Source organism: Anopheles arabiensis, chromosome 2 (assembly GCF_016920715.1).
Source record: "Anopheles arabiensis isolate DONGOLA chromosome 2, AaraD3, whole genome shotgun sequence".
Taxonomy (NCBI): domain Eukaryota; kingdom Metazoa; phylum Arthropoda; class Insecta; order Diptera; family Culicidae; genus Anopheles; species Anopheles arabiensis.
Genome location: NC_053517.1, coordinates 47,651,983 through 47,668,986, shown reverse-complemented (window position 1 = coordinate 47,668,986; position 17,004 = coordinate 47,651,983). Strand labels below are relative to the sequence as shown.

The 17,004-nt window shown below is 43.3% G+C and overlaps 1 protein-coding gene across 3 annotated transcripts; it reads right to left on the bottom strand.

Annotated features, from left to right (window-relative positions):
- Positions 1-20: 20 nt before the first annotated feature.
- Positions 21-15,595, bottom strand: LOC120908780 (uncharacterized protein DDB_G0271670). 3 transcript variants are annotated; one of them, XM_040320135.1, is made up of 7 exons: positions 15,436-15,595; positions 14,941-15,346; positions 12,715-12,842; positions 2,516-3,088; positions 2,108-2,204; positions 1,414-1,616; positions 21-1,323 (listed from the first exon to the last, which is right to left on the bottom strand). In XM_040320135.1, the coding sequence occupies exons 3-7, from the start codon at positions 12,796-12,798 to the stop codon at positions 631-633; spliced, it is 1,650 nt and encodes a 549-aa protein (XP_040176069.1). In that variant the 5' UTR covers positions 12,799-12,842; positions 14,941-15,346; positions 15,436-15,595; the 3' UTR covers positions 21-630. The 3 variants fall into 3 exon arrangements, with proteins under 3 accessions (XP_040176069.1, XP_040176068.1, XP_040176070.1); XM_040320134.1 differs by having other exon boundaries at positions 14,941-15,595; XM_040320136.1 differs by lacking the exons at positions 12,715-12,842; positions 14,941-15,346; positions 15,436-15,595 and adding an exon at positions 3,226-3,575.
- Positions 15,596-17,004: the final 1,409 nt, after the last annotated feature.

Genomic DNA, 17,004 nt, shown 5'->3' with positions numbered 1-17,004 from the left:
GATGAGTTTCGCATCCTATATAGTTTTTTGATTTTCTCTTCATTATTTTATTCACTTGCTCAAAGGAGATACATCCAATTCCGTTACATATCGGTTTTATCGTGTTGTAGTTTTTGTTATGTTTCGATTAGGCACTCTGTAACACGACACGCACACTTACACACACAGCCATATTTCGTATCGTTTTAGTTATTGTGCCAGATCGCCACGTGGTCAACCACGTTTCTGTGCCTGCGACATGTTTTTTTTTAAATGTATTTTTTCCTTTTCGATGTACGCAACAGTAGGGTGGAAAAAAGTTATGGCATTGCATGGCATCATAATGATTATCGTAGCATTGTCTCATTGCATATGATATATTGTTGTTAGGCAATTTAAAAGGGGTGGAAAGTGAGAGAGCTTTTCGTTAGTTTGTACATGCGTTCAGATTGCTTGCACTCTTCTGCAAGCGCCTCGCGGAGTGGTTTGCGCATGGGAATTTTGTTCGTCAAATCCAAATAGATAACAGCAGCTTCCGGTATCATTCAGGAAAAGGATAAATGTTACTAAATAGAGCCAGAAACAAAAAAAAAGGCAAAAAGGGCATCCATAAATATATCAATGTGTTCTGTGACGCCTTCTTGCCACTGCTCAGTATCTTCGAATGCTGGATGCTGCCTTGGGCTTCGGTTTCGGTTTGTTGTGCAACATCGTGGCACACTTGGGAATGTGCCTTTCGGCAGCAGTTTGATTGAATCGACGCGAACAGTGCGGACACTGGATGTAGTCCGGATTTTCCGACGGTGGCGGTGGGGGCAGATCGGACAGCTTGCCGCCCCGGGCCAGGTGGGCCTTCATCTCCTTGGCAGCACGAATCGTGGCGATAAACTCTTCGTGTTTCTTGCGCCAGTTGCTCTGCTTGCCACCGGCCGCAGCAGCGGCAGCTGCACCCGTCGACAGCTGACTAGATTGTTTCCTAGCGACGGAGGCCACTCCATGGGCGACGGAGGACTTTTTGCCCTTCAGCACGTAGCTTTCCGCGTCCGTGCCCTGCACGCGATGCTTGGTAATGTCAAACACCTTGCGCTTTTTCGTCTTCGTCTTCTGGCAGATCTGCCGGTGCTTGTCGATGCGTTCGGTGGCAAAGTTCCGGCTGCAGATATCGCACCGCGTCAACCCGTCCGGGACGGGCTCGTTGGCTAGGGCGAGCGTGTTCGGAGCGGCCGCACCACTGCCGGCACGGCGTACCGAGCCTGCCGAACTGGCTGGACTGGGTTGGGTGACTGCTCGCGAAGGGCCGTTCGATTTCACCGATGGACCGGTACGTTGCGTGGCCATGCCGGACTACAATTTGTGAGAAATAAAAACGGATAAAGTGATTAAAAAAAACGCTTGGTTGGGCTAAGTAAGTTGTCAAACACGCTCATGGCTTACTTTAGCGGATCCGTTCGGCGAACGCGTTGCAACCGTGTTGGACGGAGTAGTCGGGACTTTTTTTGTTGCCTTTTGGCTAGCTGCAGCCTTTCCTGTGGAACCGTTTGATTTTGCCGATTTTGTGCCCATCGCCACGTTGCCGTTGAGAGAGTTTGCGCGATCGCTGCTGGCATCAAACGCATCTTCATCGAACGATGCGGCATCTGTAATTTAAAAAAAAGCATATGAAGTGTTCGTTAATTTTTTTTCTATTGATTCGACGCATGGAATTTATTCATTTCCCCTATAGAAAATAACAAAATTTTCATGCAACAAAAATCGATAGAATGGTTTGGCCAAACAACAAATGAAATCTCCTGTACCGTCAAATAAACAATCAATCGAAAGTTAATTTTTTATAACTATATAATCCTGTGGTTTATGTCTGGCTGTCATAAATTATGGAAATGTACCCCTCCCATTGGAAGTAAGGTTCCATCAGACAGATAGTAGAAACAAAAAACAACAATACCAAAACCCCGTAACCCTTTTGCTCCAGAAAGGAGACTCGTTCCGCGGCGCTGGACAAATTGTGCTCATTCTCATCCTACGACAGGATAGAATAATCGATATTTGTGAAACATGCACGTGTCCTGTCGCTGTTTACTGTTTGGGTGGGCGGGCGGTAATTGGACGGGGATCGATTGTTACTTACCTGGAAACTTTTCCTGCTCCAGAAAATTATCGTTGTCATCATAGCCACCGTTGGCGTCCGTCATCGGCATCGGGGCGGCGTCTCCACCACGAGTAGTCTGGAAAAGGTGCGATCGGATCGGAAAGTTATTGAAGTGTGCCCACCAACGATGAAGCCGTTCGTTCGTTCGTTTGTTTCGATGCATTATTAGGCTCGATGGATAGCTGGAAGAGAGTGTGCCCTTTCGATGCGCGCCAGTTTGCGGTTTTAGCCCCATTTGGCGGAGGCAGCGCTAACGCAACGTAACAGTTCGCCATAGTTACCCGCGTTCTTTAGCATAGCCTGGATGGCAGTGTTTCTACCACAAGCACCCTTGCAACCAAGAAACACTCTCTTCCCTTGATCCATCGTACCTGCCTTTACACACACCTGCATCGCCACGAGACTGTCCTGGCGTAGGTTGGGTCCACGCGCTTGCGACTGCTGCTGCATCAGGCGGGTCCGGGAGCTGGCCGAGATTGGGGGCACGCGTGGTTTGTTGTTCAGCCCTGCCTTGGCCATACCACGGGCGAGAGAACCACTGCCGCCACCATCGTTACCGCTGGTGCTGCTGCCATTCGTAGTGCTGCCGTTACTGTTGCTGTTGTTGTTGCCGTTGACGGGGTGGTTACCATGGACGACCGGTACGGTGGCAGTCGATTGGATCGGCTGCAGTGGGTAGCTTTTGTCGATGCCGGCCACCCGGTGGCGCCGTTCGTCGAACATTTGGCGCACCTTGCCAGCACCCAGCGAGGACGAGAGGGTTGTGGCATTGAGCCGCTCGGCCAGCTCCACCGTTGCGCTCACTGCACTACTGCTCGTGGTCGTTGTGGTCGTCGTGGTCGTGCGACCGCCGTTCGACGACGCGATGGCCACCGTCCCCACAGCGGCGGTCGTTCTCGTGGCGATCTGCTCTATCTTCCGCTGGTCACGTTCCTGCTGCTGGCGCTGCTGGAAGCGCATCTGGAAATGGAAAACGGAACATGGACGGGGCGAAACAATAAGAGCACGTTTTGGGTAAGGCAGCGATAACATTACAAGCAACCCTCCCAGCCCAACTGTTAGTGACGCCCTCGCACAGGCCTGGGCCACGCGCTAACCTTTTTCACTATATTCTCATATCGATTGGTGAAGCTTTCAATAATATCACCGTAATCTAGCGATTTCAGCTTCATGTTCGCCACTTGCTGTACACTTTAGCTGTGATGTGTTTTCAGCTGCACTGCTGCTCCCGAGCGCACGACGTGTGGTGGCGCGTTTACGAGCGTTCACTTTCCTGCAGGGTACATCCGCGTCTGAGCAACGGGTCTTCAAAACAAAACTTCCCTGTGGTCGAGGAGCTGTCATGTGCGCAGGCATCGAATTCCCGACAGGGTTTGTAGGTTGCATACGCGGCTGCGACGCCGGAGCCTCGTCTCAAACGATTCACAGGCTGCACATTTTCCGAACGTCGGGTGGTCGCAGCCCTTTCGAAAACTGGGGTAGATTTATTTATAGCAACCTACCAACCGAGTCTTGCCGGGCAACCGAGAAGCACGAAACATTTGGACCATTTATGCACCAAGGAGGCCTCCGAGCATCTGCTCGGGGGTTTCACCCGTGTTTCGATCGCCCTCCTAGCGCGGGTGGCCGACAATAGGGAGGCGTGTGCGCGCTCGCGATTGGAGGACTCGTTTACAAAATAAAAGCTACACAAGTGCACGTGGACCGACAGAAATCGAAAGCGACTGACTGGGGGTGAAGGTGCGGGGCATTGGTTTGGGAGGAAATGGTAGAGCACGACAGCAAACGATGGCGTTGTTTAGCGTTTGTTTGTAGGTGTTTCAAACAATAAAAAAGGACATCATGTTCGAGCTGGAAACATACGAAATCATGATGACACCGCTCTAGAGGGGGTAGATAATGGATCCCGTGCTGTACAACAACCTCGGCGTTGGCCTTCGGTGAGGGCAGTTTGCTTGTTGTTCAGGGTTTGGGTAATGAAAATCCGTGGCTTTGGTTTGGTGCACTGATGTGGGGAAAGACGTGGGAAGGCAAGTGGTAGGTTCAAGTTTCGCCCACCCCACAGGATAATAGATTATTATCCTGTTAAAATGATTGGTATCAACAGCTGTTGAAGCATTAGACGAAACAACCTACAATCCAATACAGCCTCGGTTCTTAGTATAGAATAAGCTCGGAATTAGAATTTATTTCGAGCGAGAACCATGAAGTGACATAAAAAGCAATAGCGGACAATTATTTTAAGCTACTTTTTTATAAGGGATTGGGCTTCCGATAGGAGAAAAGCTCCAGTGCACTTACATCGAACGCACGCAACGGCAGGCGTCCCAGTGCTTCCAGCAAACTGCGGCCAGTCCAGGAATCGTCCAAGCTCACGCTCACCGCACCGCTAACGATTGTTCCACGCGTCAGCAAGGGATCGGACTTGTTCACACTTCCGCCGTTTGGCATGAGCGCGTCAATCGGAGTGCGCGCGACCGTACGAGAGAGATAGTGGCGCTCCCACGACACTCGGAGCAATACTGCCGGAGGCCACCTGGTCACGGTCAACGGTCGGCTGTGAATGGTGGGCCTTTTCCGGGTCTCTAGTTTTTGTTGTAGTTGTTTGGTTTTTACTTGAACCTTTAACTGCTTAACTCCCTTCGGCATGTGAGATTAAGGGCATGGGAGCCGGGAAAAGGACGCCCGATTGCAAGTACATGTCAGTCGATTTGGCATGGACAAAGGACTGAAATCGTGTCCACTGATAGTGGTGTGTTGGATGGGTTGTGTTACGGTGAAATGGTGGTCGGGGTGGAGCAGAGCACAACACTGAATCATTAATGAGTGACAGCATGAGTGAAGCTAAAGCAACTGCAGACGATTTAAATATCGATTGATCCAATGGAGGCAAGGCATTTATCATGATGGAACAAGATGTACAGAACTCATTTTTGTTATGATTAATTCTGTACCGTTCGGAGCCGGAAAAATGTAGATTTACACATTGCAAGATTAGGAAATTAGTAAAGACAATAACCCTCAGACGAATTTCTAATTGAAATATTTTTATCAAAATTGCTTTTTTCTTCTTTAAAATGATACTTGTCTAACGAGAAGCGAACATCAATTACTCGAAGAACGAACAGGTGTAGTCGTTGGAAAGCGTTCGAAATTAATCTTACAAATTTATTTAAACCGTTCTGAAATACCTGTGATACGGCCCACGGTCCAGATACCTGTTAATTTTAATTGGATGAAAGTGATTGATATCCTTCAAGGTATCAGATTTCAATGTGGATTCATTGCTCTTCAGCGTTTGAAGTCTGGCTGGCACTTCTTTAGTCACTTGGTCTACATTAATGGCGGAGTGTACGTAGCCGGCTTTTGAATATTGTCCTTTGAGTGGTTTGGAGTCTGTTTGATCACAAGGTACATCGGCTTCATTATTTGGATCAGGTGCTAACAAGTCATGTAATGACATCTTGCCTGACCCTAGCACAACAATTTTCTCCAAGAGAACAGGTATACTACTTTATTTCAAGCCTTCAATGGAAGAATGTAATGTTGTATGGATAGACATCCACTTTAGAGTTTACACAGCATATTTATTTTAATGATGTCAAACAACCATCGGACAAGAAATCTCCACCGACAAAGACGCATCCGCGCTTCAGCAGTGTAATTTTAATAATGAACGCATCGTTCAGTTTGCTGGTGGTAAATGAGCTGCGATCAGATATTGCTTGAATGTTTATATCGCGCAAATCAAACAAGATGGGTTTTGCATAGGGGTAAGATATTTGGAGTAGTTTTCCCAACACTCTGCCATGAATTACGTCAACACATTTCTAATTTTTTATACATATTATTTTAAAATTGTCTTACTTTAATTGATTAATTTTTCTTGGGAGCAGATATAGTAAGCAACAAAAGCAATAACACATCAGTGAAACAGCTTGCTACACTGAACAGCACTGATCGCATATATAAATATGAATATTAGAAAACACTAATAAATATTAAATGATAAAATTGATGATTCCGCATTTGACCGTATAGTCCAGCAACACTCATTCCGGCCAGCGAAAGGATTTGGCTAATTTTGAAAGATGGGAATAAACTACCTATTCGTATAGAAATTATTGAACATCTCTTAGTATGATAATTCATAACACCGTATTTTTATATCTTTCATTTTCGTAAAAATGTTTTGATAGTTCAATGTCCAATCCAATTATGGTAAAACCTGAGATCAAATATCTTACATTATTTCTAGCCGCCAAACTTTCGGAAGGGTGGAAATCGCGTACGTAATTTTGTATAGAAGAAATACAGTAAAGTAAGAATCCAGGGATTTTATATAATGTTTTGTATACGATTTTCGCCAACGCAAATTCATGTCAATTTGAAAAAGAATCGAACAATTAAAATAAAACGCATCTTTGTTGCTTTTCAACAGGTGCCCGTAAATGCTATGGAGGAAGTGCAGACGAACACGATTTTCAATTGCAATGGGCCTAGAGTATTACTCTTTGCAGATATTCTTACCGGCATTACAAATACTTATCTAATACATGTAAATACCACATTACTAATTCTGCCAGTTCTTATTTAGGATCATAAACTACCTAACGAATTCACGACTAAACTCTACAAGCAGACGGGTACCGGCGACTTTGTAGTGGTCTAAGAGAACATCGATGGTGAAGTGGGTGGTGCGAGGAAAAATATATCAGGCTAGGATTATATTCCTTAACTATGTATGTAACAACAGTAGATATTTAGATTATGCTAAAAAATCGTTGTTGAGGTTTTTATGTCGCTTTTGTTTGATCGGATCTGTTTTGAACCGTTGTTCACAAAATTGATAAGGTTCTCATGGCAATTTCAAAATAATGTTTGAAAATATTTTTACATACTTTGGTTTGCATTAAAAAAAAAAAAAATGTTACAGACGAAACAAATTTTGTTGTGATTTTTTTTTGATATAAAAAAAAAGATATTTACTCTTATAAAATTTATAAAGGATTAAAAAAAGTTACAAAAACATTTTTTTAAAATCGTTCAAAAATGTATTTCTGTAAAACCTTTGTAGAATATGTTATTTATATTTTTGAACGATTTTTAAATGCGTTAGTTAGCACATAAAACCTGTTTTTTCGAAGTGTCTTTATAGTTGTGGTACGACCATAAATTTGTTTTTTCGTCATAAGTCGTGTAAAAATGTGTTAAAAAAAAAACATACGAAGATGTTAAATAGTATTCAGCACAACTTGTACATTTACTGTTTTTATCTAGCTTATATAGATTTTCCGCAAATCGCGAAAAACGACTGTCCATATAGTTGTGGTAGACACTGTAGTATGGAAACGGTTGTTATAGGTAATGCTATCGATGTGTACGGGAAAGTATACAACGTTCGTTTTCTAGCTTGCTTGACTGGTCTAGATTGCAATAATAGCCGCACAAACTAGACTTCATCCAGTAGTCCCGTAGGCGTAGGCGGGTTCCATGGTGGTCAACGCACACCCAGCCTTAGGCAAAACTAGCTGCCAAACTCACGGTAATCCCCATTTCAACTTTACACTGCATAGCCAAAGATTGGAATTCATAAGTGGGCAAAGGTGCTGCTGCCATAACCAGCAGCTGGAAAAAAAATCAGTTTTGGTCTTTTGGTGTCAGCTGCAAAGTTTACGAAGTGAATAAGCTGCTTCAATGACACTTTTTTAAATTAATTATTCTCTCATATATGGCATTCCTTTTGGAGGCTGCCTCCTCCGTGTAATCGCCATTGATCATCGTTTACCATATTTAGCTGAATGGTGATGATTACAGCGGCACGGGAAGAGCGTGTCTTCGTTATTCCCCTTGCACCCTAGCTTTCTTCCGCACCGCATCGTTGTCAATTTATGGCCAACGAATGGTGAGAAGAGTCATATTGCTTGTTCGATTAGACCTTGAAGGCGCACAATCGCATGGTTTGTTCCAGCTGCTGTAGTGCTGTTTATTTCGTTGCATTTTGGTGTGAGAAGTCATGTTGATTGTTTAAAGATGATACTTTAATAATAATGCCAAAGGCAAAATTTGAATAAAAATGAAGAATAAAGATAAATTCAACAATGAAGAATCTGTTCTGTTCTGTGGCCGTAATCGCTTCAAATCCATCATTATTGTTAGGAAAACTTCAATCCGCCTCGTTTAGCTTAGATCAACGCAAGATCGACTATTAAATGAAAGTATCGTAAAATAGCATTCAGCATTCAATTTACCGTAATACATGGTAAGAAATGCAGCAAGGAAACAATATCGCAAAGAATCACTTAAGCTGTGAAATGACCTTGTAACGTAATAAAAATTGCTCCGGAATGTTACTAAATAAAATTCGAACAGCGTTCACCCACAGCCTGAAAAATGTATCCATAAAGATTCTGGCTTGTACCGACCAACAACCCATTAAATGGTATGCTGGCCAGCATCGATCCTTCACACAACTTGAACAAATTGATGACCCGATAAAATATCGCAGCTCGTTCCAGTCGAGGTTGAAGATGTTCCACTAACCACCAAGTGGCTCCATTAGCCAAGACAATTATGGCTATGAGACTAGACTATCTCGAATAGGGTACTATGGTGTGTATGTGTGTGTGCGTAGATGTATGGTGTTTTTATAACATGTTTGATATCAATATTTCTACGACCGACGGGCGCGAGGTTTGTGTTTTTCCTCTTTTACTGTATATCAGGGGTCGGCAAAGTGTGGCACCGCGGGCCAAGTGCTGTCACTGCACGATTCAGTCATCTAGGAAAGGGATTGTGGTATTGAATATTGAGTTTCCGTGAAGAAACATTTTTTTAATCGATCGTAATATTTTTTTAAAAATAATGAGGAAGTATTTCAGAAAAGTAAGCCACAGTCTGTTTAATTTAGCTACAATCTGGCGCATTTTATCAAATGTTTGTCGAACCCTGTCACACCGCAGAATGATAGCGTTTTCATGGTACGAAACGGGAAAGCAAAAACGCACAAGAGCCCTTTATGTCTTTGGGATGTTTAAGTGCGTATAGTGCAAACACAATTACACCGACAGCAGATGCCAAGGTCAGTGGGGCTAAAAGCGCTAGAGCCATCGGAAATCTTTTTCGCGCTATATTAAGCGATGGATAAAAGACTGGACCGCACATGACATGCACAGATACTCATCGGCAGCTCAATTCTTGTCTGGCCAGACGGTTTCGGAAGCTTCGGTGAGTGCAGTTGCACGAGGGTAGGTTTTATGTGAGCGATAAAATGCATATGATTTACTGCAAGGCGGACGCTGTTTTGTGTCATGTTTTCTGTTGCTAGTACTGTGCAATGGGTCAATTTACGAGACGTTGCCATGGATTTTCAAGGAGAAGTATTACATTGCATTGCGTTAACTTAATAGGTTCCGTGTTCTGTGTGAGTGCAACAGATGCAAACAATGCAGCTTTTCATTACTCTGCTTGCATGGCGCCTTGCATCGACACTCAGCAAGAACTCGCACGCACTGTTGTGATTCTTTTTTTTTATTTAATAATTTTGGTATTGATTTCAGTTGTACATCTTCAAAGTACGTCACACGTGCACAAAATACATAACGATCGCTGCTTACCATCATCTTCACGGAAGACTGATTCGATGGAGCGAAAATCAATGTCGATTTGTCATTTAACCTGCCCATTAAACGCATTCGAAATAGGCGAGGGTGAACGAGTGTACAATGCGGGAGAGAAACAGTCGACTGCATCGACTGAAAACGATTCAAAATAAGACGAAATAAGCAACAGTTCTGGTGTTCACTCGAGCGAACCGTGTTTTGCAATGCGTAGAATCTGTAGCTCACATACTTCCGTATAAAGCTTCCGCCTACAGCACGGGATCCGACTAGCTTGCGATCACTTGAAATAGTTTTTGTTTGGAATATTCACTGTTAATATGGGCTACGGTACGGCCCTTCAATACAGCACCGTATGCAGCCCATCTCAATCAATCTATGCTCCCGCGCATTCGCTCGATGTGTGAAAGCTGAATACTGCCTTTTTACTGCCAGCCCAAGAAGTGTTCATAATCGTTTTTGGCCGTACAGTACAGTGCTTGGACGATGTTAATATTGGAGTGCAGAATTGCCGCCAGTGGTTTATGTCCAGACACTGACCATTTCGGCTCACACTGTGAGGCGCGTGAATCACCAGCGTTCGGTTGGCGGCACGGTACCCGCAACCATCAAATGCAACCATTTGTCGTTCCACGTTTGGATGTAAGGTCAGGCTTAAACCGAGCAACAAGTTGAGTCAACCCCCAGGGCGATACACGTTCACGGCGGCTACACGCGGCTTTCGACCGAGGGAGTTACGGGTATCAAGGGAGGACGCGGGGCTGGAAGCTAAGCGGGGTCTAAACGGAACCGGAATGCTTTCGAGCAACGGTCTACAACGCTGTTACGTAGGAGGATCCTACATTAAACAGGCACGGCTGCGATCCATCTAACTGGCTGCCAAGGACGGTGGGATGGTTGTGTTCAGCTGTTACAGCGCATGTAGCGTATATCAGCAGTATATTTTAGGTGGCTGAGGTCAAAATTGTAACATTTTTATGGATACAATTTTATTTTGCAAGTAACAATCGAATCGCTTACGCATGTTGAATTACATATTTTGCAAGGAATCGATGCAAACATGTTGTACATTATTTTGATACCCGGTATAAGGTAATTTACAAGCCTCAAATGGCTTGCTAAGAACAATGTTAAGTTAAGTATATAATTAATTAAATTATTAAAAGAGGCGAATGATGCCAATCGGTTTAAAGTCTCTATAAAAATAAAGAACTTTTTTTCATACGCATCCACATATAACACTTCTTCCACATATTTTTACATATTTCTGATTTGTTAAAGGTTTTGTTTATTATAAGCCAGTTATGTCAAACTCTTTTTGGTGGCGGGCCGGTTTACTGTAAAAACTTTCCCGCGGACTGCAACAGGTTGAACGGGTGGCTTTGTGCAGTTTGGGTATTCCAGTATGTCAGTTGTGGAAGGATGCCAACCGACCGTAATTGTTTTCAAGATTTCAAAAATGTTTCTAAAAAATATAATAATGTTTAGTTTATGGTCAAATGTCAGTTTCTCTTTCACCCACTACAATCACATGGTGCTTTCGATCGATAAAAATCATTAAAGACTTATTCTTGGATTTAGTATCATGTCTGCATTTTTTGTAGCATCAAACAAATCTAGAATCATGCCTGCATTTTTTGTAGCCTCCAACAAATCATAATTGATTATGTAGAAATGTAGAGAACATGAAAATAAAATCATACTTAGCAAAGTTCATGATATTTACTATTATATCTTCATCGCTCTAGCTCGGAAATTTAATCATTTTAATGCATAACTTTAAATATGAGGCTTCCTGAACAGTTTCTTTAAACCACGCATCAGAATATCGCCTTGGAACATCGATGAAGATATTCTTCGGTAATGCTAGTGTGAAAAATCCGATCAGTGTCAAAATAAACTCATGAAAAACCAAACATAACCATTATATTAATATTTAGAGCTTGTGTGCTAAACTTAAGCTATTTAATAGGCACACGAAGTGCAAATGCAACCTTTTCACAACGGTAGTGCCTTATAACAATAGCTCATAATTATAGCATTACATCGGCTAATATTGAAATGCAAGTTATGTAGCCATTTTGTTCGAGAGACCATCAGACTACTAAGACTGAATCTTGAAACACTCTTCCTGAGTGTATCAAAATTAGCACTCCCGTTTTTGTTGTCTTATAATCTAATTCTAATAAATTCAAATAACAACCAAAGTTCTTCGTGGGCTGGATTGAAACCTTAGTCCGCGGCCCGTATGTTTGACATTTCTGCTTATAAGAATTCTGTGTTCGTTGACTTTGTTGTTTAGTCCATACGATTTTATGTGAAAAACATAGACTTTTATAAGGTCGTAAATGGACCGCTTCTCATCCAAATCACCTATCCCAACGGTAGAAGAGACTCTAGAGTTATGGATAAAAACTAAACAAAACAGAACTCCTTCAGAAGGGCCCAGAAAAAAAAGAAAGGAGCTAGATGCACACTGCATACAGTAAAACATAAGTAATACTTAATGTATTAGTGATCTTTGGCATATTTGTTCATTTATTGAATCCATCTCCATGAAGGTTTTTACCACAAAATCTTAGAAAAAAATCCATAAGCCAACTCTAAACAAGCCCATAATTGTGAAATGGAAATGTTTCTTTTATACATAGTATTCAGTAAAGTTTACGCACGTTCGTCTATTCGAGAATTGCATTCAGGACATGTTGCCGGTACAAGTTATGCCAAGATACCATTCCGTAGTAGTAACTCAAACACTCGTTACCATCTGTATAACGGATAATGATTTGATATATTCAAAAAGTACAAACAACCCTAAAGTAGATCAAAAGCTGTCCCACATTTGTCAGGAGATAGGGCTGTAGCGATAACCAAAAGGCAGTTTATTGACGCTTATGAATTTATTAGTGCTGCCACTGGTGACCTGCAAGCCGTTTTGGGGCCACGTGGGACCACAATACCGCTTACCTGCATCTGTGCTAGCCTTGACGTACCGCCGACGGCGGTGGGTGCACCGGCTCGAGCCGTTGTCGTCGGGCCGCGGCTATCCATGTTGGGTGCGTTTCCGGGAAGCGGAGTCCTTTATGTACTGTTCGCTGGAAAGGTGAACAAAATTAAAGTGCGTGTTAGTTGGGCGTTCATCGTTGTAATGGTAATCAAAACCGGAAGGGTCGCATGCCAGGCGCCCTTAACCCCTCTCCAAACGCTCCATCGACATTGTGACCAATATTGTGATCCTACTCCACCGAGCAGGGTGAGAGAAAAGGGCTGTCCTTGAAAAGGGAAAATAAAGTAAGCAGATTCGCTACAACGGCCAAGGGAGTCGAATAATTAGGACAACCGAAACTTTCGACCAGCAGGTGGGGTGGTTGACACCCAAACCTACATATCCTAGCGTAGCGTTGCGTGAGAGCCTTTTTGTTCGACCCGGCTTTACTTGAAGCTCTTAGGGGGGTTCAGTAATTAAGTCTTCGCGTACATTCGATGAAAGCCGGTAAACGAAAAATGAAAACACAATCGAACCGGGATCCACAACACACCTTCGGATGCAAATGATGTCACGTTAAACATTATTATTGTGAATCATCGAAGGAGGAGGATGAGGAGGGGGAGGAGGACGAAGTGGCCCAATGTTACCCAATGTGCGGGGCTATGCGGGCGCACGACTTTGCGTCGGTCGGCCGGGTTCGATTTGGTTCGAAGAGCGGAGCGTATTTTATAGTCCGTTTATGGTTTCGGACGGTGCGACGCCGAAATAGGTAACTGGTGGCCGCCAACGCCTTGCTTGCGACGTTTCTGTTGGGGGCGCATTACTGGAGGCCTCTCCCGACAACAATCGTGTGTCATCAAGGCGGAAGAAAGAGACTAAGGCTTATTTCATTCGTCGGTCGGTGGTGCAGATCACATCGCATTTTATATGGATTGTTCATGTTTAATCTGGTCGGTTTTTTTACACGCTGCTTGAACTTACGGCGTGGGGGCTGGAATATCCAATGGCAGGAGTTCCGTAATAAATTGGCCTTGCACATAAGGGCACAAATAAGTGAGAAACGTGTTGGAGAGGCGTATTGGTCATTTGTGACAAACGATTCTGACATCATGCCAGCCATAAGGTCTGCTCTCAATTGCGTACGGGTAAAGCTGTTTTCATAAGCCGGTTAACAGGATTAACGGCGGGTGTGAAATGAAAGCAATTAAAAAAGGCGCATCATACTAATCGCAAAACGAAAATATTGCTTTTCAAGATTTGTTTGACATTTAGCGAAACTCTGGCACACTTGTGAGATAAGCAAGTGAGCTCATACCTGCCAATAGCAGAGTCATAAAGATAGGAAAAGAGCTTCACATAAAAACGGTCCACATTCAATCCCCAGCCAGTGAGCCGTACCTGACGGAAGGCCGCTACGGAACCGAGTTTTGTTTGGGCGTGGGTGAGACTGACATTATACTTATTTTTTGCTATTGCTCAGTCCAGACTTCCGCGTGTGAAAGGCACACGGGTGGAGAGAAAAAAGGCAGTGCGATGGCCTCTCCGTCGAAGCTGTCGGTGCAAGGACGAGCTACACCCACAGGGACAGCAGTTGGCGTAGGCGTGGAGCGCTGCAAACACACCGGTGACACTATGTAAACTCATTTTCAACAACCGGCAAAGTGTGCATCCATCGTCCTTGCACCCAGAAGCTATGGTACTTGTTCCTGAAACTCTGCTCTGGACTGTGGCGCTTTCGGTATTTCGTTTCGGGGCTAGGTGTCATCGTTTACCTTTGTGGCAGTCCCCCGAGCATACTGTCAAAACCAACAACAGTCCTTGCAGCGACGGGTTCTCGGTGGAGCCATGGTCGCTGTCACTGTCGAAAGAGAGACGTTGACCTGGAATATAAATGTATTGCGCTGAAGGACCGACGATGATTCAGGGTGCATAAAAGCAATCGATATTTCGTTGGGTTTATTATTACGGTTTAATGTCATCTTCTTATCAATGCGTCATGGTTTCAATAATGCTTAAGTCGCACTCATATGTAGAATCCTTCGAATCTAACGTTGTAATAGCTGGACTCAAGTATACTTAAGATCACGCGACTACGCGATCGTAAGGACGGTGTAATTAATATTTTCGCTGTAATTAATCATATACCAATCAACTAACCCCAATCAATTTGTTTTGAAATGCATGTTGGGCGCTGTTGGACATACCTCAAATGAAACGCGTTTCAACTTTGGCTGGAGGATGATGAGTCAGCTTTGGCGGCGGCGATGACGTTCTTTGCGATTTCACGAACGCTCTCGAAGATGCGTATCGGATTCCGTAAAAGTAAACTCACTCATACACATATACACAAACACACACGTTCACACACTTTCTTCGATTCTCCCCGGTTGTCACTAGATTGATCACACCCTAACACAAGCACACTGCTATACACCGAAGTAAAAAAAATGCCCCAAAATCTTTGCGCAGTGATCAGTATTTGTGGTTTCTTCACTGGCTGCCTCCAATTACCCTTGGTTTAGGAGGTTACGATGCGGATCGAATGCTGAAACTTGTTTTTTTTTTTTTCTAAGATGACACTCGATGTACTACCACCGATCTGCCGCACAGCTAGACGGGTAGTAGAGATTGTGTGAACGAACGAAAAAGTACGAAAATACGAAATGACGGAAACTGCACGAGCACGCCAAGAACTTTACCTCTTCACTGTCGCCGTCAAACTATCGCGAACGACCACGGAAAGCTACGAAGTTGGTGAACACAGAACAGAAATGGGACTGGCTGGCACGCAACAGCGACAACACAGAGCTCTGCACACTGCGCCTACTTAGTTTGGTTTTTGTTTTTGCTTTATGATTCTGTTTGTGTTCGCTCTCTTTTGCCATACCTTTCCGAACGACAGTGGGGTGGTAGTGTTCGCGCTCTCGCGCCCATTTGTACCAGCGTTGGCAGCGCTCTCGCGTACCGGGGGTTCGCGACGTGTTTCGCAGCGTTGGGGTTGGAATTTACTCACCGAGTCCCGGTTCAACCTTCGTCCATTCCTCGGTGGGGTGTGTTTTGCATGCGTGTGGGTGATCTGCCCGCTCTCGCTGCCGTCTGTGTACCGGCAACCGGGCGTAAAGATCAAGCAAGAAGCACTCTGCGATCAATCGATTAGCCGGGATAGATCACTCTCTGCTAAGTGTATGTATGTGTAAATGGTGCGAAAGACGATTTAAAAGAGTCCGTCCCATTTCAATCGAACTCTGACAATACCAACTGATGCCCTTTTACGCAAAACACTTAATGAAACATATGCGAATAAGTTGATTGTTTTTAAATCGCTTAGTTTCTGACAAGAATTACATGTGTTAGTCCCGTGCTACTGTTTATGAATGAATTAATAATGCAATTATTTATGAAAAGAAAGGCAGTCAATACAAAGATAGACTTCCAAGAATATAATAAATAACAAGTAAATAACAACATATTCTTATCCATGCGAATAAAGCAAACCAGGTACTATACAGCGCCTACCATAATTATGTGGACAGTTGTTTTTCGCGATTTGTGTAAAATCCGGAGGAGATAGATAAAAACAGTGAATGTACGAATTGTGCAAAACTATTTTACATATTTGTATTTTATTTTTTTTCAAAACTTTTTCAAAACGATTTTAAAAGTGTATTCCTGTAACACTTTCCTAAAATATGTTATTTGTATTTTTGGAAGATTTTTTAATAAATAAAAAACGTCGTTTGTATAAAAAACCTATTTTTGTTATATATTTAGTTTTATTTAATATTAAATTTAAAAGTTCGTTTTTTCAATGTATTTTATGTACGTATGTTTTCCTATAAGAACTTTCAATTAATTTGCTACACAATTAAATCTTATTTCTGAAATTTTATAAAAAAATATTTATAAAAAAACGAATAAAACAAATGAAAAAGAAAAAAGTTGCAATAATCAGCAGCGGGTTTACAGTGTCGGGGGCCCTAAGCAGTAAGAAGTGTTGAGGCCCCTTTGTACATGATTACTGGGGGGTATCTTAGCAGGTGGGGGGGGGGTGGTTAGGGTTTGTCTAGCGCGGGGCCCCAACGTCCATCACCCACGGGGCCTTGCTAATACAGTGCCATATTCTATCAACTGTTATGGATAATGGACTAAATATTCCGGGGCCCCTCATTGACGGGCCCCCCGCAATTGCTTACTTTGCTTACCGTTAAATACGCCACTGGCATTAATCTTAAACTTAACTGACAGCTACACAAGGACAAAAACCCAAA

Coding starts and splice junctions, on each gene's coding strand:
- LOC120908780 (XM_040320134.1), bottom strand. CDS start 12,798: ATGGATAGCCGCGGCCCGACGACAACGGCTCGAGCCGGTGCACCCACC. Junction 2,205..2,515: donor ACAGTCTCGTGGCGATGCAG/GTGTGTGTAAAG, acceptor CACCTTTTCCAG/ACTACTCGTGGTGGAGACGC. Junction 1,324..1,413: donor CGCCGAACGGATCCGCTAAA/GTAAGCCATGAG, acceptor CACAAATTGTAG/TCCGGCATGGCCACGCAACG.